The following is a 24559-nucleotide window of genomic DNA, read 5'->3' as shown; positions in this document are numbered from 1 at the left end:
CTAAAAGCCGAGGAAACTAGGAAATGAGAGGTTTCACTACATGTAAGCTCTGTACCAGATTTATAACCTAAATTTGGGGAATACCAATTTATTCAACAACCAAAAAACATTTATTGAATACTTACTCATTATGTGTCAGGCATCTGAGATTGATAGGGAACCTGATAACATTTTTTTTCTATTTATTAGAGAAGGAAAGGCAGAACTTGACTTCTAGTTCAATACGGCAGACAGAATAATAAGGTTGAAGCCATCTCCTCCCCCCTCCAATTTTAATAAATAATGTAAAAGGTATCAAAGGCAACTTGTAGATGTGCTAGAAAACAAGAAGAGATACATTCTGTAAATCAGAAACTATGAGAGTTTTCTAAAAAGTAAGAAGTAGAAAGAATTAGGCTAAAAAAAGAAATCACAGCCCAAGACAAGTGCAGGAAAAGAAACCTGAAAAAAAATGGACATGGCTCCAAGCATGTTTCAAAGGCAAAAGCCACTGATAATGGGATCAAGAGAGGTCCCAGGCACCACCGACAGGTAGTTGTATAGGGTATTCCACTCAGTCAGAGAAAACATGCTCCTTTCCTTGTTTAACATCTCCCTTGATCATCAAATTACCCTCCCCCACTTAGTCCAAGCAGCAAACTGCAGAGACATCTACCCTGGGCAGGAGGTAGTGAGCGTGGTCGGATGCCCTCCCGGGCATATGGTGCAGAACCGTGTCTCAAGTGGCTGGCAACTCCCATGAAGAAGTGAGGTGCACATATGCAGATTAACTATTAACTACCCTACTGCTAAAGATTGCTGCCTCTCCATCCCAGATAGACTTCACAAAGACTGAATATTCAGAGACAAGGAAACGGGAGCTTCCATATGTAAAACAAAGCAGACAGGCAAGAATCACCAGAAATTTTCATTCACCACTCTTGAAGGGAGGCAACAAACTCAATAAATTAAAAAATTCTCCCATGGCTGTACACACACACACACACACACACACACACATATAATATATATGTTTATATATATATGATTTATTTATATATATATATTTATATAAAAGAACAGAACTTTAAAATAAGTAAAGGGTGGGGAGAGGAATGGAGGAGGGAAGGTTTACCAAGAAGTTCTACATCTGTACAAAACTTCACAGATCAGCGGACAACAGCACAGTGAAGTTATGAGAAAAAAATGAAATTATGTAGTAATGTACCATTATCCTTCAGCCAGTAACACTTTGAACATATCAGTGGGACATGTTACTTCTCTCAGCAAAAGACCACCCACATTTTTTTCAATGGGAAAATGCATTTTTTATTGTGGTAAAACATATAATGTTAAATTTACCATCTTAACCAATTTTTAAAGGTACAGTTCAGTGGTATTAGGTATATTCATATTGTCGTACAACAGATCTCTAGACTTTTTCATCCTGCAACACTGAAATTCTATACTTACTAAATACTAATACTCTCTCTTGTCTTCTTCCAGTTTTGGGGAACTGAATTTTTATTTTCTGCTTCTATGATTTTGACTCCTTTAAATACTTCATATGGGTGGAATCATACAATATTTGTCCCTTTGTGACTGGTTTATTTCACTAAGCATAATGTTTTTGAGGCTCAGCCATGTTGTAGCATGTGATAAGATTTCCTTCCTTTTAAAGCTACATAATATTCCATTATATGTATATACCATATTTTCCTCATCCATTCATCTGTTGATGGACATTTGGATTGCTTCTACCTCCTGGATATTTTGAATAATGCTGTGATAAACATGGATGTGCAAACATCTCTTTGAGATCCTTTTTTAAAGTCCTTTGGATATATACCCAGAAGTGGGATTGCTAAATCTTATGATGATCCTGTGACTCTGGGTAAAAGCTTTACATGCAGAAAGAAAAGCAAAAACAAAGGAACAATATAATAAGCATGGAATGCTTGAGGTACAGCAAGAAGACTAGGGTTGCTGTAGGGGAATGACCTAGGACTAGAGTCACAGAAGATGAGATTCAAAGGTAAAAAGGAGCAGGGGAGAGGAAAGACCATTTTGTGCCTTGGAGGACTTTGGGAAGACTAGATAGATGAGTGAGATGAAGAACAGGGAATGCTGTCATGATCTACTTTTCACTTTGAAAGACCTTTCCTACCTAATGTGTTGAGAAGAGACCATAGGGGACCAAGAGCGGAAGCAGAAAGGTCTATTAGGAAACTAATGCAATGACCCATTCTAAACATGATGGTGCCTAACACTTTGTAGAGTAGGAGGTAATGAGACGGGCCTGTCTTAACCAGCTTGGGCTGCTATAACAAAATACCACAGACTAGGTGGTTTAAAAAATAGAAATTTATTTCTCACAGTTCTGGGGGCTGGACATCTGAGATCAGGGTACCAGCATGGTTGGGGGTTCTGGCGAGAACCCTCTTCCTTGTTTTCAGATGGCTATCTTCTTGCTATGTTCGCACGGCGGCAGAGGGAGAGACAATAATCCTACCACGAGGACGCCACCCTCATGGCCTAATTATAGGTGTACCCTGCTTTCCAAAAGTTCGCTTTACATCATTCACATTTACTAAAGACCTACATTAGTACCTGTTTTTGCTAACTGAAAGAATTCCAAAGAGAAGTTTTGCTTTTACAAAAAAATGGTGAAAAGCAAAAGTAGCATTTAGCCTTTGTTTTGCAGCGGGCCATTAAAGAGGTGGTGGGCACCTCGAGCAATGACGGCAGCACCTCTAATCTCCTTCCCTGGGAACTGCATTCAGGATCTCAGCATCAAGCTGCCATAGATTTGAACTGTGTCTGTGAGCATCTCTGCTTTATCTCAGTTTATCTTGTGCATTTGTTAGCAAGGTGTGTCCTAAGGTAATTGCTTCTTCGCCATTTTGGCTTATGAAAATTTCAAAGGAACGCTCTACTTTTGGATAGTGGGGGAAACCTATACACCCAAAGGACCCATCTCCAAATATCATGACTTTGGGGATTAGAGTGTCAACATATGAATTTGGTGGAGACACTAATATGCAGTTCATAACAGGATGATATATATTTTTAAACTTTTTATCAATATTTTATATTGGAGTATTGGTGATTAACAATGTTGTGTTAGTTTCTGGTGTACAGCAAAGTGATTCAGTTATGCGTATACATGTATCTATTCTTTTTCAAATTCTTTTCCCATTTAGGTTGTTACATAACATTGAGCAGAGTTCCCTGTGCTATACAGTAGGTCCCTGTTGGTCATCCATTTCAAATATAGCAGTGTGTTTAATACTGGATGTAAAAGGAATTTACTTATGGATATAAATGTGGGCTGTAAGAAAGATGAATAAATAAATTTTGTTAAAATTAAATTGAAAATAAAACACCTATAACCAGTGGGCTTGAAAGTCTTCTATTTTTTTTAGAACACTGACTATATTGTTTTGTTGTCTTCATTTTAATTTGGTTTTCTCCAATATTAGCGAGGTTTTATAAATGAAAATTTTTTCAGCTGACTTCCTGGAAATACTACCTTTGAGAATGTCTAGCTACTCCCCTCACAGTTCTCCTTTGCTATTCATTTGGGACTAAAGAATAGCTTGTTACCATGGCCATCTCACATCATTATCTAGCTTCTTACGAAAATGAGGAACTTCCCTGGCAGTCCAGTGGTTAAGGCTCCGTGCTCCCAATGCAGAGGGTGCAGGTTCCATCCCTGGTTGAGGACTAAGATCCCACATACCGTGCAGCACGGTCGGAATAACTAACTAAATTGGCTTTAAAAAGAAAGGAAGAAAGAAAATGGTGCTTTATTGGTACAGTGATGTTCATGTTAAAAGGACTAAGAAGTACCAACTGGAATAGAAGAAAGGTGGGTATGCTTTTTACGATAAAAATATTACTAAGTAAAGAAGAAAAGCTATTTTAATTCTGTGCAGATATAAACATTATGTGATCTTATGATTAATTATTTTTCCCTTTTCTTCTGCTTTTTCTTAGATGTTCTTGGCAGCGCTCTCACTCAGCTTTATTTCTAAGGCACTAAGTGCAATCATTATGAAAAGTTCCATCACTCAAATAGAAAGGAGATTTGACATATCATCTTCTACTGTTGGCTTAATTGATGGAAGCTTTGAAATGGGTAATTTTTGTTTCTGTTTTGATTATTACTTAGTAACGAGATTTGCAGAGGTAAAAAAAGTGTTCACATATGCTCTACACCACTGATCCTTAACCAGGGGTAAATTGCCCCCATCCCCACCCCCTGCCCAGGGGCAATTTGGCAATATCTGGAGATATTTTTGGTTGTCATCACTGAGGATTAGGGAATGCCACCGGCATCTAGTGGTAGAGGCCAGGGATGCCTTGAAACATCCCACAATGCACAAGACAGCCTCCAAAACAAAGAATTACCTAGTCCAGAATGTCAAAAGTATAGAGGTTAAAAAACCCTGATTTACACAAACTCATTGCCTGCAAACTAATATTTTGCAGGGCTAAAACTTCTCTTTCTCAAGATGCCCTAGTGCAAAAAAAAGTTGGAGAGAGGATTATGATTCTGATGATTTGAGGAGAGGAGAACAATTTTGAAGCAATCTTTGTTAGGGTCTACTGTTGAACTGGGTATAAAATTTGGGCTTAAAAGTCTTTTTTTTTTTAGAACACTGAGTATATTGTTTTGTTGTCTTCATTTTAATTTGGATTTCTCTAATAATAGTGAGGTTTTATATAATTATTTAACATTCTTTTCTTATTTTATGAAGTGGTCGCTGATTACCTCCGCCCATTTTCCTTTTCCCCCCACTTTTTAATGATTTGAAGGGATTCAAAAATTATGTCTGTTGTATAGATTACACATATTTTTTACAAGTTTGCTCTTTATCTTTTAACCTTCTAAAAAATATACTTGTTTATTGAATATTTAAAAAATAATTGTATAAAGGAAGACCCATCTATCTTTTTGTCATGAATTCTGCCTTTTCATGATTCAGAGACTATTACACCATATATATCCTTCACTTTTCCACCTTCTAGGTTTAATGAAACCATCTAGAACTTTAGTATTAGATTGTGATTAGCTTTAAATTCTAATTCATTGTATATCTCTTTATATTGAGGAATTGATTCTTACTATCTTTGTTAAACTTTGTAGCTATTTAAAAGCAATTATTTGGACATGGTTATACTTTTTATTCGTTTCCTTCTTAACACTATTTCTTGAACCTTATGACTTCAAGTCTCATCTTTAGTTTTTCTGGAGTATATCTTCAAGTAGTTTTTTTTTTCCCAGAAATAATTGAACATAAGACATACTTTCTGAGCTCTTGCATGTTGGAAAATGTATTTATTTTACTATCATAGTCAACTGATAATTTGAGTATGAAATTAAAACTTCAGAATCTTTCTTTCTCAGAACGTTTAAAACATTTATCTACTGTGTTATAACACAATATTATACATAAGAAATCATTACCAGTATCATTGTCATGCACTGATAGTACCTCTTCTTTATGCCTGAATTTCAGAAATTTTACCAACATATACCTAGGACAGTCTCTTTTACATTATTTATGCTGTAGAAATGTAGAAATTTTTATCTGATGCCTTAAGCCTTCCTTTAGCTCAGGAAATTTATTTTCTATATTTAAATTTGTTCCTTCCCCTCTATTTTCTTCTGAAACATATATGAATATTAAATTTTCTGGCTATTTTTTCACTTTAAGTTTTTCTTTCTAAAATTCGACCTTTTTTTTTTCTTGAAACTCCATCAGTCTTTGCTGATGCCATCTTTCATCTTATTGTATCAGGTCCCAATATGTACATTTCTGTATAGTATTTTAAATTTGCAACAATACTTTATTATTCTCTTATTATTTTTAGTCTGCCAGTTCTTATTTTATGGATGCAACATACCTTTGTACCTCTAGAGATACTAACTGGATTTTTTCAAAATGTCTTCTCTTCTTAGTTTCCTCATTTAACTGTTTTCTTCATGGGTTACTTTATCTGCTGGTTCAGTTTGGTGCTTTTATTTCATGTTATTTTTTTCCATCAAATGTTCAGTAATTCTTGGTTGTTGTCTGTTCGTTATTATACTTGTAGCTCCAGATGGACTGGAATTGGTCATGACCCCCTCCACTTAGATTGCTCTTCTTCCTCTTTTTGATCTAAATAACTTATAGCTAACATTAAATCTCAAGTGACCTATCCTCCAGGAAACTTTCCTGAAACCTCTAATTAATTTAAGCTTCCCCTTTCTGTGGTGTAAGAATACTTCTGTCCGTTTATCTATTTTTGTCACTGGTAGGTAAGTTCTTTTAGAGCAGATACCATGCACTGTTTATTCTTTTCCTCTATTTCTGGCTTCTAACCCCATGACAGGTACTTAATAAGAATTTAAAGATTTCTAGGAGTGAATGAAAAATGCATGAATAAATACCTTCCCTCAGGTATTTTTGTCCGTTTTTCTCCATTCCAGTACAACCCACTCAACTCCAAATTCTTCATAAAATTTTGCTTCACTAATATCGCCAAGTAATTCAAGTACTTTAGTTCTTATCTAAAGTCAATTCTGCTTATTATTAACACAATACAACTTTATAGTGAGTGGCTTAAGGTAAGTGAGTTTCATCTTAATTAAATTACCCAGGGACTTCCCTGGTGGTGCAGTGGTTAAGAATCCACCTGCCAATGCAGGAGACACGGGTTCAATCCCTGGTCTGGGAAGATCCCACATGCCACAGAGCAACTAAGCCCATGAGCCAAAACTACTGAGCCCACGTGCCACAAGTACTGATCCGACGTGCCACACTACAGAGCTCGTGTGCTGCAACTACTGAAGCCCGCGTGCCTAGAGCCCGTGCTCCACAACAAGAGAAGCCACCACAACGAGAGGCCTGCGCATCACAACAGAGTAGCCCCAGCTCACCGCAACTAGAGAAAGCCCGTGCACAGCAACAAAGACCCAACACAGCCAAAATAAATAAATAATAAATGAATGAATGAATAAATAAATAAATAAAAGGCAGAGTCTATTTAAAAAAAAAAAAAATTACCCGATCTTTGAGGCATGGTACCATGTCTTATGCTCTATTTTTATCCATTCTGTGGCCTTCCATTCTACTGAACACAAAATTGGACTCAGTCACTGTTTGCTATAATCAATTATATCAAAATAATTTTGTTTTCTTTCTAGGAAATTTGCTTGTGATTGTATTTGTGAGTTACTTTGGAGCCAAATTACACAGACCAAAACTAATCGGAATTGGTTGCTTCACTATGGGAATTGGAAGTATTTTGACTGCTTTACCTCATTTCTTCATGGGATAGTAAGTGGCTCTATGCCATCAATGATCATTTCCTTGTAAATTAAAGGTAGAATTTCATTTTTTTCCTTTTAAATAAGCAGTCCCCTTTTGAGAAGAATATCCACTAAGTGTGTGTAGAAATGGAGTATATTTTCTATGTAATAATTAAATTATTTTATCTACCATGACTCTCATTCATATTAAAATATGAATAGCAATAAATGAGTAGTTTCACAGAAAATAAATAAGCTTTTTGTGACTTTTTAATATGATATGTATTTCATGTCTTTGCCTACAAGATTTTGATAATATTTAATAAGTCTTTGTTACCAAACTCAGGTCCAGCTGCTCACCACTCGAAAATCAATACCTGAGAGGCAATTGTTGGTAGAAAGGCAAGTTGCTTCTAATCAGAATGCCAACAATCTGGGGAGAAGGTGCACTCATGTCCCCCCAACCAACTCCCATGATTCTGTTTGGCTATAAAAGTTTTTAAAGGGAAAAGGGAAGTAATGTCTGTTAATCATTGAGATAGAGGGTCAAAGTTGTCACCATCCCCCACTGTGTGCAGGCTTGTTGACTTCCTGTGATGTTTCTTTAGATGTTATCTTGTTCACATAGTTTGTTCATGAGATTACTGAAGGGAAAGCTAGGGAAGAGATCTGGTCATCTGTTCATTACTCATTCTTCATTTCTACTTCTTTGATCTACAGAAAGAACCAACAGGTTAGGCAAGGTATTGTGTGATCAAAAGATTTGAAAGGTGTGCTTGGGTTGGTGATGAGTAGAGTATGGGGCCCCTGATTTAAATGTTAGTTACAATGTAGTTTTGCTAAAGTGACAAGACAAAGGGGCCTCCTGCAGAAACCTCTTTCCTGCCAAAAGCTGCTTACAACTTCACCACTCAACTCACTGCAGTATGGGTTTTCCCACTACCATCTCCACTGAGACTTCTTTCTAAGTCACTGTGTAGTTTTAATTAGAGTCAGATACTAATGACAGAAAACCAAAAATAGTGATGGCTTAAATAAGATAAGAGCTTATTTTTTACACAAAAAAATGTAGCCAACCCAGCTTTGACTGGCCTTGACTTCACGGTCTAAATTGTGGCAATGTTGTTCCTTGCAACAGGATAGAAGGGAAGAAGAATAAGAAGAAACAGAATGCACACAGGCTGAGACTTAAGAAATATTTTCAGAAGCATTAACACTTCTACCGACTTCACATTAGCCAGAACTTTGTTACACCTCACATTCAGATAGAAAGTCATTGGGAAAAATAGACTTTACTTCAGGCGTCCCCTTCCCAGCTAAAGATCCCAGGTTCTGTTACCATAGAAGGAGAGAAGAATGGATATTGAGAGCCAATGAGCAGTTACTGCTAAAGATATCAATTACTTACTCATTATCAATGCCAACAGCCATGCCTTTTGGTTACTATATTAATTACTCTATTTGACCCTCATAAGTTCTTTCTTCTTCCTGGTGCTGTTCCTTCTTATTTTCATCATCTTACTCTCTCTTGATTTATTTTCTCCTTTTGGCTTCTCCATCATGCCCATCTTTTCCTTCTGCTACTGACACCATAAGGTCAGTATTGCCTAAGCTCCCTCTTCAATCTTCTTCACTTTTCATTCTACATGATTTGTGTGGAGTACATGCATTAAATGTAACTATCACTGTACACAGTGAATTTATCTTATACTCAAGATCTATATAACCAACCACCTCGTGGGTATCTCCAACCTAACATCCTACAAACATTTTGCATCCATATATTCAGAACAGAATTCGTCCCTATGCCAAAACCAGCTCAGATTTTTCACATTCACTCTTTCAGCAATGATTCATTTAGCCACAGAGGAACTCAAACTAAAGTCAAGAGTCTCATCCTAGACTTATTTTTTACTTCAATACACATGACCAGTGCTCACCAAATCTTGCTTATTCTGCCTGCTATCTGTCATAGTTGTTGCCCTTAACCTGATAGAGGATTCTATCATCTCTGGCCTGGACTTTTTGCCTCCCAACTCAACTTCATTCTAACTCATATTCTATATACAGTATTGATTTAAAAAATAAGAATCTAATTATTTTACTCCCACTTAAAACTCCCAATATCCTAGAGCAGTATTTTTCTTTATTTTTTAGTATTTATTTATTTATTTTGGCTGCACCGGGTCTTACTTGTGGCATGTGGACTTCTTAGCTGCAGCATGCAGGATCTAGTTCCCCAACCAGGGATCAAACCCGGGCCGTCTGCACTGGGAGCTCGGACTCTTACCCACTGGACCACCAGGGAAGTCCCGTATCCTAGAGCAGGATTTTTCAAACTTCAGATCCTGAACCACTCATGGACCAATAAATCAATTATGATTATTAAGACCAACAATTTTTTAATAGGATAGGATAGGATAGAATAGAATAGAATAGAAGAAAACACAATGAGAGCAGGGATAAATATTCTTCTGTGAAACTTTTGTTTTGGTTGTACATAAATTTGTGAGTGTGTGTGTGGATATCCATGTATTGTGATTGTGATGCAAAATGTATTTCTCATTGTTAGTAACAGTCAAAGTATTGAAAGCCTTTTGCCTATGAATTACTATCTAGGCTCATTTGCATATCTAAGCTCATTTGCATATACAGGTCACTCACTGATTTGGTCCTTGACTACCTTCCTAGCTTCATTTACACTGCTTCCCATGACTGAGGACCACACTCTAGGCCTACAGTTTGCCAAATGTGCCATAATATGTCATAGCTTTGTTCATAGTGTTTCTACAGCTTTGAATGATTTTCCTTCTTTGTCTGTCTATTAAACCCATATCCATCTTCAAGACACATCTCATATGGAATCCTCACTGTGAAGTCTTCTCTAATCCACACCTTTACCAACCTGCAAGCCAAGCTGATAATCCCTTTTTCCTTTACGACAACTCAGGGTTTATCTCTGGGCTTTCTATCCTGTTCCTTTGATCTATATTTCTGATTTTGTGCCAGTACCATACTGTCTTGATTACTGTAGTTTGTAGTATAGTCTGAAATATGGGAGCCTGATTCCTCCAGCTCCGTTTTTCTTTCTCAAGATTGCTTTGGCTATTCAGGGTCTTTTGTGTTTCCATACAAATTGTGAAATTTTTTGTTCTAGTTCTGTGAAAAATGCCATTGGTAGTTTGATAGGGATTGCATTGTATCTGTAGATTGCTTTGTGTAGTATAGTCATTTTCACAATGTTGATTCTTCCAATCCAACAACAAGGTATATCTCTCCATCTGTATCATCTTTAATTTCTTTCATCAGTGTCTTATAGTTTTCTGCATGCACATCTTTTGTCTCCTTAGGTAGGTTTATTGCTAGGTATTTTATTCTTTTTGTTGCAATGGTAAACGGGAGTGTTTCCTTAATTTCTCTTTCTGATTTTTCATCATTAGTGTATAGGAATGCAAGAGATTTCTGTGCATTAATTTGGTATCCTGCTACTTTACCATATTCATTGATTAGCTCTAGTAGTTTTCTGGTAGCATCTTTAGGATTCTCTATGTATAGCATCATGCATCTGCAAACAGTGACAGCTTTACTTCTTCTTTTCTGATTTGGATTCCTTTTATTTGTTTTTCTTCTCTGATTGCCATGGCTAAAACTTCCAAAATTATGCTGAATAATAGTGGTGAGGGTGGACAACCTTGTCTTGTTCCTGATCTTAGTGGAAATGGTTTCAGTTTTTCACCATTGAGAACGATGTTGGCTGTGGGTTTGTCATATATGGCCTTTATTATGCTGAGGTAAGTTCCCTCTATGCCAACTTTCTGGAGGGTTTTTATCATAAATGGGTGTTGAATTTTGTCGAAAGCTTTTCCTACATCTATTGAGTTGATCATATGGTTTTTCTCCTTCAATTTGTTAATATGGTGTATCACATTGATTGATTTGCATATATTGAAGAGTCCTTGCATTCCTGGAATAAACCCCACTTGATCATGGTGTATGATCCTTTTAATGTGTTATTGAATTCTGTTTGTTAGTATTTTTGCATCTATGTTCATCAGTGATATTGGCCTGTAGATTTCTTTCTTTGTGACATCTTTGTCTGGTTTTGGTGTCATGGTGATGGTGGCCTCGTAGAATGAGTTTGGGAGTATTCCTCTCTCTGCTATATTTTGGAAGAGTTTGAGAAGGATAGGTGTTAGCTCTTTGCTAAATATTTGATAGAATTCGCATGTGAAGCCATCTGCACCTGGGCTTTTGTTTGTTGGAAGATTTTTAATCACAGTTTCAATTTCAGTGTTTGTGATTGGTCTGTTTATATTTTCTATTTCTTCCTGGTTCAGTCTCGGAAGGTTCTGCTTTTCTAAGAATTTGTCCATTTCTTCCAGGTTGTCCGTTTTATTGGCATGTAGTTGCTTGTAGTAATCTTTCATGATCCTTTGTATTTCTGCAGTGTCAGTTGTTACTTCTCCTTTTTCATTTCTAATTCTATTGATTTGAGTCTTCTCCCTTTTTTACTTGATGAGTCTGGCTAATGGTTTATCAATTTTGTTTATCTTCTCAAAGAACAAGCTTTTAGTTTTATTGATCTTTGCTATCGTTTCCTTCATTTCTTTTTCATTTATTTCTGATCTGATCTTTATGATTTCTTTCCTTCTGCTATCTTTGGGGTTTTTTTGTTCTTCTTTCTCTAATTGCTTTAGGTGTAGGGTTAGGTTGTTTATTTGAGATGTTTCTTGTTTCTTAAGGTAGGATTGTATTGCTATAAACTTCCCTCTTAGAACTGCTTTTCTGCATCCCATAGGTTTTGGGTTGTCGTGTTTTCATTGTCATTTGTTTCTAGGTATTTTTTGATTTCCCCTTTGATTTCTTCAGGGATCTCTTGGTTATTTAGTAGTGTATTGTTTAGCCTCCATGTGTTTGTATTTTGTACAGATTTTTTCCTGTAATTGATATCTAGTCTCATAGCGTTGTGGTTGGAAAAGATACTTGATAGTATTTCAATTTTCTTAAATTTACCAAGGCTTGATTTGTGACCCAAGATATGATCTATCCTGGAGAATGTTCCATGAGCACTTGAGAAGAAAGTGTATTCTATTGTTTTTGGATGGAATGTCTTATAAATATCAATTAAGTCTATCTTGTTTAATGTATCATTTAAAGCTTATGTTTCCTTACTTATTTTCATTCTGGATGATCTGTCCATTGGTGAAAGTGGGGTGTTAAAGTCCCCTACTATGATTGTGTTACTGTCGATTTCCCCTTTTATGACTGTTAGTATTTGCCTTATGTATTGAGGTGCTCCTATGCTGGGTACATAAATATTTACAATCGTTACATCTTCTTCTTGGATTGATCTCTTGATCATTATGTAGTGTCGTTATTTGTCTCTTGTAATAGTCTTTATTTTAAAGTCTATTTTGTCTGATATGAGAATTGCTACTCCAGCTTTCTTTTGATTTCCATTTGCATGGAATATCTCTTTCCATCCCCTCACCTTCAGTCTGTATGTGTCCCTAGGTCTGAAGTGGGTCTCTTGTAGACAGCATATATACGGGTCTTGTTTTTGTATCCATTCAGCCAGTCTATGTCTTTTGGTTGGAGCATTTAATCCATTTACATTTAAAGTAATTATCGATATGTATGTTCCTATTACCATTTTCTTAATTGTTTTGGGTTTGTTATTGTAGGTCTTTTCATTCTCTTGTGTTTCCTACTTAGAGAAATTCCTTTAGAATTTGTTGTAAGCTGGTTTGGTGGTGCTGAATTCTCTTAGCTTTTGCTTCTCTGTAAATGTTTTAATTTCTCCATCAAATCTGAATGAAATCCTTGCTGGGTAGAGTAATCTTGGTTGTAGGTTTTTCTCTTTCATCAGTTTAAAAATGTCTTGCCACTCCCTTCTGGCTTGCAGAGTTTCTGCTGAAAGATCGGCTGTTAACCTTATGGGGATTCCCTTGTATGTTATTTGTTGTTTTTCCCTCACTTCTTTTAATATTTTTTCTTTGTATTTAATTTTTGATAGTTTGATTAATATGTGTCTTGGCATGTTTCTCCTTGGATTTATCCTGTATGGAACCCTGCACTTCCTGGACTTGATTGAGTATTTCCTTTCCCATATTAAGGAAGTTTTCAACTATAATCTCTTCAAATATTTTCTGTGTCACTTTCTTTTTCTCTTCTTCTTCCGGGACCCCAATTATTCAAATGCTGGTGCATTTAATGTTGTCCCAGATGTCTCTAAGACTGTCCTCAATTTTTTTCATTCTTTTTTCTTTATTCTGCTCTGCAGTTGTTATTTCCACTTTTTTATCTTCCAGGTCACTTATCCATTCTTCTGCCTCAGCTATTCTGCTATTGATCCCTTCTAGAGAATTTTTAATTCCATTTATTGTGTTGTTCATCTCTCTTTGTTTACTCTTTAGTTCTTCTAGGTCCTTGTTAAACGTTTCTTGTATTTTCTCTATTCTACTTCCAAGATTTTGGATCATCTTTACTATCATTATTATGAATTCTTTTTCAGGTAGACTGCCTATTTCCTCTTCATTGGTTAGGTCTGGTGGGGTTTTGCCTTGCTTCTTCATCTGCTGTGTGTTTTTCTGTCTTCTCATTTTTCTTAACTTACTGTGTTTGGGGTCTCCTTTTCACAGGCTGCAGGTTCATAGTTCCCGTTGTTTTTGGTGTCTGTCCCCAGTGGCTAAGGTTGGTTCAGTGGGTTGTGTATGCTTCCTGATGAAGGGGACTAGTGCCTGTGTTCTGGTGGTGAGGCTGGATCTTGTTTTTCTGATGGGCAGGTCCACGTCTGGTGGTGTGTTCTGGGGTGTCTGTGAACTTATTATGATTTTAGGCAGCCTCTCTGCTAATGGGTGGTGTTTTGTTCCTGTCTTGCTAGTTGTTTGGCATAAGGTGTCCAACACTGTAGCTTGCTCGTCATTGAGTGGAGCTGGGTCTTAGCGTTGAGTTGGAGATCTCTGAGAGAGCCTTTGCCATTTGATATTATGTGCAGCCAGGAGGTCTCTGTGGACAAATTTCCTGAACTTGGCTCTCCCACCTCAGAAGCACAGGCCTGACACCCGGCTGGAGCACCAAACCCTGTCAGCCACACAGCCCAGAAGAAAAGAGAGCAAGCAAGAAAGAATGAACAAAAGAAAGAACAAATGAAAGAAAGAAAGAAAGAAAGAAATTAAAATAAACTTATTAAAATAAAAAATAATTATTAAAAATTAAAAATTTAAAAGTAATTTAAAAATGAGAAAAAAAAAAAGAAAGAGAAAGAAGAGAGCAACCAAACCAAAAAACAAATCCACCAGTTATATAGCAAGCGCTAAAAACTATAGTAAAAAAAAACACACACAAAATAAAGACAGACAGAACTCAGGACAAATGGTAAAAGCAAAGCTATACAGACAAAATCATACAAAGCATACACCATACACACTCACAAAAAGAGAAAAAGGAAAAATATATATATATCTGTATATAAAAAAAAAAGGAGGAAGAGAGCAACCAGATCAATAAACAAATCTACCAATGATAATAAACTCTAAATACTAAACTAAGATAAACATAAAACCAGGAACAAATTAGATGCAGAAAGCAACCCCAAGTCTACAGTTGATCCCAAAGTCCACCACCTCAATTTTGGGATGATTCATTGTCTATTCCAGTATTCCACAGATGCAGGTACATCAAGTTGATTGTGGAGATTTAATCTGCTGCTCCTGAGGCTGCTGGGAGAGATTTCCCTTTCTCTTCTTTGTTCGCACAGCTCCTGGGGTTCAGCTTTGGATTTGGCCCCGCCTCTGTGTGTAGGTTGCCTGAGGGCATTTGTTCCCCGCCCAGATAGGAGGGGGTTAAAGGCGCAGCTGATTCGGGGGCTCTGGCTACTCAGGCTGGGGGAGGAGGGGTACGGAATGTAGGGCAAGCCTGCAGCAGCAGAGGCTGACGTAATGTTGCAACAGCCTGAGGCACCATGTGTTCTCCCGGGGAAGTTGTCCCTGGATCACGGGACCCTGGCAGTGGCGGGCTGCACAGGCTCCAGGAGGGGAGGTGTGGATAGTGACCTGTGCCTGCACACAGGCTTCTTGGTGGCTGCAGCAGCCTCAGCGCTTCATGCCCATCTCTGGTGTCTGCGCAGATAGCCACAGCTCGTGCCCATCTTTGGAGCTCATTTAGGCTGTGCTCTGAATCCCCTCTCCTCACGCACCCCGAAACAATGGTCTCTTGCCTCTTAGGCAGGTCCAGACTTTTCCCCCGTCTCCCTCCCGGCTAGCCGTGGGGCTCTAGCCCCCTTCAGGCTGTGTTCACGCAGCGAACCCCAGGCCTCTCCCTTGGATCTGACCTCCAAAGTCCGAGCCTCAGCTCCCAGCCCCCGCCTGCCCCGGCTGGTGAGCAGACAAGCCTCTCGGGCTGGTGAGCGCTGGTTGGCACTGATCCTCTGTGCGGGAATCTCTCAGCTTTTCCTTCTGCACCCTTGTTGTTGCACTCTCTTCCGTGGCTCCGAAGCCCCCTCCCACCCTCCGTCTCTGCCAGTGAAGGGGCTTGCTAGTGTGTGGAAACTTTTCCTCCTTCACAGCTCTTTCCCAGAGGTGCATGTCCTGTCCCTATTCTTTTGTCTCTGTTTTTTCTTTTTTCTTTTGCCCTACCCAGGTACTTGGTGAGTTTCTTGCCTTTTGGGAAGTCTGAGGTATTCTGCCAGTGTTCAGTAGGTGTTCTGTAGGAGTTGTTCCACATGTAGTTATATTTCTGATGTATCTGTGGGGAGGAAGTTGATCTCCACATCTTACTCCTCCACCATCTTGAAGGTCTCCTTCTTTATTTTATACCTAGTAGTTTGTACCTCTTAACCGCCCTTACCCTATATTCCCCCCTTCCCCCACTCCTATTCCCACTGGTAACCACTAGTTTGTTCTCTGTACCTGTGAGTCTGTTTTTGTTTTGTTATATTTGTTTTTTGGTTTTTTTTTAGATTCCACATGTAAGTGAAAATATACAGTATTTGTGTTTCTCTGCCTGACTTATTTTATTAAGCATAATACCTTTCGGTCCATTCATGTATTTTTAAATATCAGCATTTGTCCCTATTCTAGGTCCATTCTATTGTTCCTATTAAGTGCTTCCTTATCAAATTGAAATGAATTAGAACTTTTTAAACTAAGTTTTGAAGAGTCAGGCATATGACTGTGTGTGATTATAAATTGATTTTGAAATTTTAGATTGTAACCATCTTTGAAGATAATTCAAAAGATTGATAAATACAGTTAGCAGTTTTTTAAAAGCATGAAACCAAGATATTTCATATGTTGACCAGAATATAAGCACTCCTAGGATGAGAGCAACATGGTACTCCACCTTGCCTGGGGAGTATTGCATATTTCTTAGTGAACACTCCCATTTCACTGTTACCCATCACCACTCCTAAAATATAAGCTGAGAAACTGACAGAGTATCCTGATAATTTGGAGAAGAGAATGGTGCAAATAAAGGGGAAAATTCCTCTGTATTTCTGGGAAAAGTGAAAATGCTCAGTAAATATAATGATGTTCTTACAGTTACAGGTATTCTAAAGACACCCCTATTAATCCATCAGAGAATTCAACATCAAGCTTATCAACTTGTTTGATTAATCAAAATTTGTCACTGAATAGAACATCACTGGAGATAGTGGAAAAAGGTAAGAATTGAACTGGCACTAGTGAATATTAGTGTCACTAATAAATATTATAAAATTTAACAATTTAATTACATTGTTAAAAAACAATTGTGATATCCATTAGCAAAATTGATTTAAAAGACAAATAGGAAAAACATTTGCATCTTATGTATGTAAGACAAAAATCATAGTGTTAATATATATTATATATAAAGACCTTCTAGAAGTAATAAGAAAAGAGGAATATTTTGATACAAAATTGGCAAAGACTATATGCAATTAATATAAAGAGGAGGAAGTGGTATAAATACGTTAAAACAACTTTACTCTTTAAGAAGAATTCAAATTATTACACCAATTAAAGATTTTTTACCTATTATAACATAAATCATGAGTTTTAATTATAAATTATAGTACTAGTTAAAGATTTTCCTACCTACTAGATAGGAAAGATTAAAAATAAAAAGAAATGAGGTAGAGGATAAAGACACATTTTATGTATTATGGGGAGTGTATAAATTTCTCTTTTGGAGGGTAATTTTCAATATGGTAAAGAACAAAAATATGCACATCTGCTTAAATCAGCAATTCTACTTTTATTGCTTTATCTTAAGGAAATAATCAGGAATGTGCAGAAGGATTTATTTACCGTTATAGCCATGGCATCCCTGTTTAACAGAATGAAAAATTAGAAATATTGTGTGAGTACATAGAAAAAATTGATTAAATAAATGATGAAACTTATTCAGCACACTATTATGCAGTCATTAAAATTCTGATATGAGAACATAAAGAATATTATGCATATTTTTATGTTCACTAAAAATGTGAAAGATATAAACAAACATTAGAAGTGGTACTCTGTGTGTGGAGGGATGGCAGATAATTTTTACTTGTTTTCTTTGTGATTTTCTGTATTGTCAAATTTTGTAACGTGACTATAAATCATTTTATAATTAGAAAAAAAGCAAAAAAAATCTTAAATGAAATAATTAAAGGGTTAAGTTAGTTGACTTTTCAACAGGGATGCTAAAATTAATGTTTAAGATAAAACACTCTCTTGTCTATGTAGGTTGGGAAAAGGAATCTGGGTCACATATGTGGATATATATTCTATTGGGTAATATGCTTCGTGGAATTGGGGAAACGCCCATAACACCCTTGGGGATTTCTTACATCGATGATTTTGCTAAAGAAGGACATTCTTCTTTTTATTTAGGTAATGTACAGAAAATATTAGATTTTATGGTTACTTTTCCTGGCTGTACCTTGAAATAACAGTGCTCCTAAGCTCATTCTTTTACTTAAAAATTTATTTAGAGAAATACATTGTACTGTATTACTGTAAAAAATTGAATAAGAATCATGTATTATTGGCATTTGATAAAAATGTTTTGTGATATTTTTAGGTAATTTGTTTGCAGTAACAATGATTGGTCCAGTCGTTGGCTTTTTACTGGTATCTCTGTTTTCTAAAATGTATGTGGATATTGGATACGTAGATCTGAGTAAGTACAATCAGAACAAGGTAACATGATAATGCTTTTCAAGTACATGACACCATTCTTTCAAATAACTGAATTCACTCTTTCAGTGGCCCTTTGCTGACTAATTGTCAAAAGTTACAAATAGTAATGTGTTAATAACTAGAATAAAAATAAAATTCAGCACCTATCTGCATCAGGCTTTTACAACTAAGCACAAAATAGGAAAATTTAACAAACTTAAGATTACTTCACCCAAAATAATTGCAAACTAATTGCAGGTCTCTCAATGTGCCTACTAATGTCACTTCCCCACATTTACCCTTTCTCCCATCTCTATTTGCATAGTTATTAAAGTCTTTTCCAATATGTGGCTCCTCTTCAGAGACGTCTTACTTCACCACCTCCTACTGGCCCCAAGTTAAGTGTCCCTATTAATCATCAAGAGCATGCCTTTATTGTAGCCCTTGTCACAATGAGCCATAAATATTTGTGCCACTTATCTTCCATCTCTTTTAGAACATAACTGTATGATGTCTGTCTTAATGTATGATAAGTAATTAGTGTTTAGAAATAAACAAATCTGATTTTCTATTTCACCAGGACTACATAGAGTAGACATCACAGCAGACCAACAATAACCACAATCTGAAAGTATTTTAATATAAAGCTAAAACGTGGACCTGATGGAATGTGTTATGTCTTCTATTTTGGATGTGTGAATTAGAGTAGGTTCACATTCCAAGTGTTTCTACTCGTTCATTTCCAGGTTCATCCTTGTTTTTATCACTAAGCACCCAGAAATAAATGGTTAAAGTCTTTAGAATGATAGATTTGTAACCTCTTTTCTATAGTCAGAAATCACTACTCACAGTATTTAGGTCCATGGTGATCCCATTTCTAGCACTGAACGTCTAGACCTTATTATATCTTCTCTTATTCAGTTATGGATATGATGTAAACATATTGTGAAGTACATTTTGGCAAACTCCAATGCCAAAGGAGCCAACGAGATAACATAAGTGAATAAAGAGTGTTCGGTGTGGTGGTTAAACTTGGAAGAATTGGTGGTGGTGAACTGCCCTCTGCACACACCTGAAAGTGCATATACTGCTCAACCTCAACCTATTCTTTTCATGAAGAAATTTGGATCCAGCATTGACAAAATCTTCTGATTGGTTTTCAAGAAAATCCTGGAATCCAGATTTTCATGTGGAAGTTTTCAATTTTTAAAACAATGTGTGAACAAAAGAAAACACTTTGGCAGGCTGTGTCTAGCCAGGTTATGACCTCTAGTTCCTATGTGTACACCAGGGATAGAACACAAAAAAATGTTATCAAAATGACATTTCTGACAGATGATGAATAAGTACTTAGCATGTAGATGGAGTCACTGATTTTATCAATCATTTCTGCAGTCTGTCAGAGTTGCTGATTACGGAATAATATGAACATGTAAATCAATTTTAAACTCAGAGTTGTGCATATTTGAAAACCACTTCAGTACATATAATTAATAATTTATTTCTATATATCAAGTCAATGTTTTCTCACGTTAAAGAGTTTTCTTATAGATCAAAGAGTAACAACACTATTATTCTGCTTCAAACATCTATGGGGTGTGTGTGTGTGTGTGTGTGTGTGTGTGTGGTGCTTTCTTATTAGAATGTTTATATTTATAAATTTAAATATATACTGAAACTTTATATTTACTAAAACAGCTCATTTATACTTGTTTAGATATAGCACATACATGGCACTCACACAGCTTTAAAGGGAAATATTATTGAAATAAAATGGTTAAATTATCCCTAAAATTTAGAGTCTAAATTTTCAACTCAGATTTTCATTATATGTATATCTTCACCATTATCATCCTCTGTGCTGTCAAGGAGTTGGAAATGCAGGTTCTAGGGAGAAAAACCCCACTATTGACTCTGAGAATTTCTTGCAAAGTGCTGTAAATTTCATTGCTAGTGCTTTCTTGACCTCAGGAGATGGTGCCAATAGAAGTTTTCAGACAATGAGTATCATGCTTTCCATAAATGGCCCTTAAATAGTTTGCAGGCTTCAATTGGTCAATGGTGGCCGCTGTTGTCATGTCACCAGAAAAGCCACCAAGTTCACACAGGCTCAGGCAATGACAACAATGTCATGACTGACTCCTGGACAAGAGCAATTGTAGGATGTCATTAAATGTTAGACTTACCCTTATTTCAAAGATAAATGTGTGAGAAAAAGAAAAGAGTGTCTCAGAATTGATGAAACATCATGTACTTTCTTCATCTATGGAGGACAGCAATTATTACAATTATTTCCAGAAATTCTTGCATTTCAAAATGATTTTTGACTGGCTTCTTCTAATTCTTTATTCTAGGCACTATCAGAATAACTCCTAAGGACTCTCGTTGGGTTGGTGCGTGGTGGCTTGGTTTCCTTGTGGCTGGACTAATATCCATTATTTCTTCTATACCGTTCTTTTTCTTGCCCAAAAATTTGGATAAACCAAAGAAAGAAAAAAAAGCTTCAGTATCTTTGCCTGTGCAAAATGAGGAAAAGAGTCAAATGGCTCATTTGACCAAGCAGGGGCAAAATGTTAGTGGAACTGTAGCTGGTAAGTATTTCACATTTACAGTCAATTTGGAATTGTTAATCCCAGTGAAAGGGAGGGGTGAATATTCCAAAATAATAAATCATACTCAAGTCATCTAAATAAAGTTCGCTTTCTTCTTTACTAAATTTGGCTAAATTATTCTTCTAAGATTCCTACTAAAATTTGTAAATATTTTCTGAACACATATCAACTCTGAAGAGAAGGGGATTAGGCTTGTGGCAGGGAGAAACCAATCAAAGGCTAAAAATATCTGTTATTTGTAAACCAAAGAGTATATATTCATTTCCAAATTACATAGTACAAACTATGGGGATTAAAAGGTCTTTCTTTCTTTCTTTCTTTCTTTCTTTCTTTCTTTCTTTCTTTCTTTCTTTCTTTCTTTCTTTCTTTCTCTCTCTCTCTCCCTTTCTTCCTTCCTTCCTTCCTCTTTCTTTCTCTTCCTTCCTTCCCTCCTTTCTTTCTTTCTTTCTTTTTCTTTCTTTCTTTCTTCTCTTTCCTTTCACAAATAGTACCAGGAAGCATCCTATGCCCTGGTAATAGAATATTGCCTCTGTTTTCCAAGTATTTACAATATAATGGGGTTGTACTGAAAAATATATAGACAATTGCCATATAGTGCCTATATAAACAATTATGAGTGCCTATAAATTGGGCAACTTAACTATTCTTAGGTGGAGACATGGAGTATGGAGAAGGAAATCAGAGGAAGTTTCTCTCTAGATAGAGTAAGATTATTTTCTTTGTAATTATATAGAAAAATATTGCTTACCTAAATATTAAAAAATGAAGTACAAGCAACAGTAGTAGTTAAGGTTATTGTAATCAGTCATGTGAATAAGAGCCCTCCACCATTTGATAGTGCCCTTCCTTTCAAACATAAGCCCCGAGGGCTAATGGAGAACAATTTAGGAGCAGTAATTTGGGGAACGATCCAGCAGCAGTCAGAGCAAGATAGTTGAAACAATGTTAATAGTGCAGTTTTCAGATTGCACAGAGATGGTGGAATAGTAAGAGTCAAAGCAAAGCAATGGCTGAACCTTGACAACCTTTTCAAGTTGAAGTGACATTAGAGCTTGTCAGGTGGAGCCCAATTTCTCCCTCTCATCAGTTCTTCCCCTCACTCCTTTTATTGTTACTTTCTCCTCTCCATCACTCTAATCTGAACGCAATGGTGTGACTTGTATTGACTCATGAAAGAAGACTTAAATTTTCAGTCACATTGGTAGCTTGAAATTGGCCATGATGGGAGAAGTTACCACCATTTATTACCGAACTTGGGAAATACTCAAATCAGCGTTGTTTTCCCAAGAATCAGTTGTTAAACATTTACCAGCACACCACTGATTTAGGAGTCTTTGAAATTTAACATGCACACTAAAAGTACCATTCCAATAAATTTTCATTTGGTCTATGCTATTTTCACACTGCAGCAAATTAAATCCATAAAAAGTAGCGGATTATCTAAAAATAAGGAACGTGGGTGACTGTGAGCCCCCCCAAAATGGAGAGGATAATGAAGATGCAAAAATAGGGCGATTGTAAACATCATCTGTGTTATCAACTGTGTTTGTAAGATAGTGACCAAAATAAGATAGTAAAGAGGTTCTTAATTATGTGCTATTAGGAATGGATGAAATAACTAAGAACACTTCGTGAGAAAATAAAATATCTAATTTGAGTAGAAACAAGACTAGTTGGTTAGAAAGAAATAAAGATATCAGTTCATTACAAAACAATTTGTAAACAAGGAGAATTGTCCAAAAATGAGAAATTTCTTTCTGAGATAGTCAGCTTAATGAGTTGTTTATTGATCCGATTATTGAGGATATATAGTGGATCATGATTGTGTAGAAGTTCAGATGACATCCAAGTTCTCACTCACCTCAAAAATTCAATGATTTGGTGAGCCCATATACCCTATTTCTTTTGATCAAACATCACAACTCACTTAGAATGCCTCACAAGTCAATCGTCCTTCCTGATTGGGGAGTCCCATGGAGAGAAGTTTAGCATTTTGACCTAACAATTTAAAATGTTATTTATTCCTGCTATACATTTCCCTACATCTTCTTTTTTCTCCTTCTATGCCCTTTGCTCTAATCTTTTTTCTTGTTATTATAAGCAGATGAAACTATTTCTTAGTTACCATTGGATAGAAGGTTTGGTTCTGATCATATCTAATGGAAACCTTTAGAGATCTACAGCACAAGATCTTTCAAAGTCCACACCATCCATATCTCAGTAACCATATCTGGTTCTGTCTTGCTAGACTCTGATACTTCCCACTGTTTTTCTAAGTGGTTTCTTCCATTTTGAACTCTCATTACAGCTAGTTAACCTGGTGATCATAGACCCAGATCACATAATTCTTGCTAGGTACAGAAGTTAACAGATTTGTTACACACTTGTTTGTAGGCATGGGTTTTTTGCCCTACTGTTGTCATAATGTCACTTGAGACACAATATGTCTTTAAGAAAGCTGATGGATAATACTGCCAGATTTACTGAGGCAGGATTTTATGGTAGAAAAGCTATATTCCAGGAAACAAGAGATCTGAATCCTGGTACTAAATTGAACTTTATGATTTTTGAACCTTAGTCTTCTTATTTCTGTGAGCTTTGGATTATACTATCTTTAAGATAAATTTCCAGTTAATAATTATATTATTAATATAATGATTGTATTATTAAGTGCTAATAAAAAGAGACATGGCATTTCATTCACTTTTGCTTCTTGAGTGCCTAGCATATTGCCTAGTACCCAATTAAAAACCAAATGTTTGCTAAATGAATGAATAAATGAACTGATGATGTATGCAGTTGTATGGTAGAATGCTAAGAATAACAAAATACGAGGTGAACAAAGCACTTACTAAAACAGCATGTATGTTTGATCCCATTTTGGAGTAAAATGAACTAACTAAATAAATATTAATGCACATATGGAAAAAATTGAAAGAATATTTTTTAAAAAACTGTTAGTAGGATTGCAGAGTATTCTGACTTTCTGTGCTATATATTTATGGAATTTTAAATCTTATATAAATTATATTTACAAGTAAGATATTAATATATATGTATGCTGCATTATAATATTTTCTTTCTTTTTATGTTTTTATAGGTTTTTTCCAGTCCTTGAAAAACATCCTTACCAATCCCCTGTATGTTATAACATTATTTTTGACACTGCTACAAGCCAGCAGCCATATTGGAATTATTACTTATGTCTTCAAATATGTAGAACAGCAGTATGGCCAGTCAGCATCTGAGACTAGCATTTTGTTTGGTAAGACCTGTTTATGTTTGCTTGATAAATGCTATGCTACTAAGTCACTGAGCTCCAAGTGACATTTTGTTGTGAAGGCAATGTCACATTTTATTAAATATAATTTTCATTTATTTTTTCAAATTTTATCAAATCGATGGGTCTTGTGATATCATCATTGCTCTGCATTTGAAGTTACAGCTCATGTTATTTTTGAAAAGATGAATTCCTGAAGGAAAAGTGACATGTGAATGGAACATGTAGATATGATATC

General features: G+C 36.1%; 1 protein-coding gene and 1 long non-coding RNA gene across 2 annotated transcripts in view; one reads left to right on the top strand and one right to left on the bottom strand.

Annotated features, from left to right (window-relative positions):
* Positions 1–24559, bottom strand: part of LOC309641247 — a 214818-nt gene that overhangs the window by 163870 nt on the left and 26389 nt on the right. The window lies entirely within an intron of this gene.
* The window catches only part of SLCO1B3 (solute carrier organic anion transporter family member 1B3), an 83033-nt gene that overhangs the window by 39346 nt on the left and 19128 nt on the right, over positions 1–24559 (top strand). Inside the window, exons 3-9 of the mRNA XM_082422504.1 lie at positions 3979–4120; positions 7175–7307; positions 16822–16943; positions 17995–18141; positions 18332–18430; positions 20784–21020; positions 24142–24306. Coding sequence (XP_082278630.1) covers positions 3979–4120; positions 7175–7307; positions 16822–16943; positions 17995–18141; positions 18332–18430; positions 20784–21020; positions 24142–24306 — 1045 coding nt within the window. The remainder of the gene's footprint in view (positions 1–3978; positions 4121–7174; positions 7308–16821; positions 16944–17994; positions 18142–18331; positions 18431–20783; positions 21021–24141; positions 24307–24559) is intronic.

Source organism: Balaenoptera physalus, assembly GCF_965194825.1.
Source record: "Balaenoptera physalus genome assembly, chromosome: 13".
Taxonomy (NCBI): domain Eukaryota; kingdom Metazoa; phylum Chordata; class Mammalia; order Artiodactyla; family Balaenopteridae; genus Balaenoptera; species Balaenoptera physalus.
This window is presented reverse-complemented; position numbering and strand designations above follow the sequence as displayed.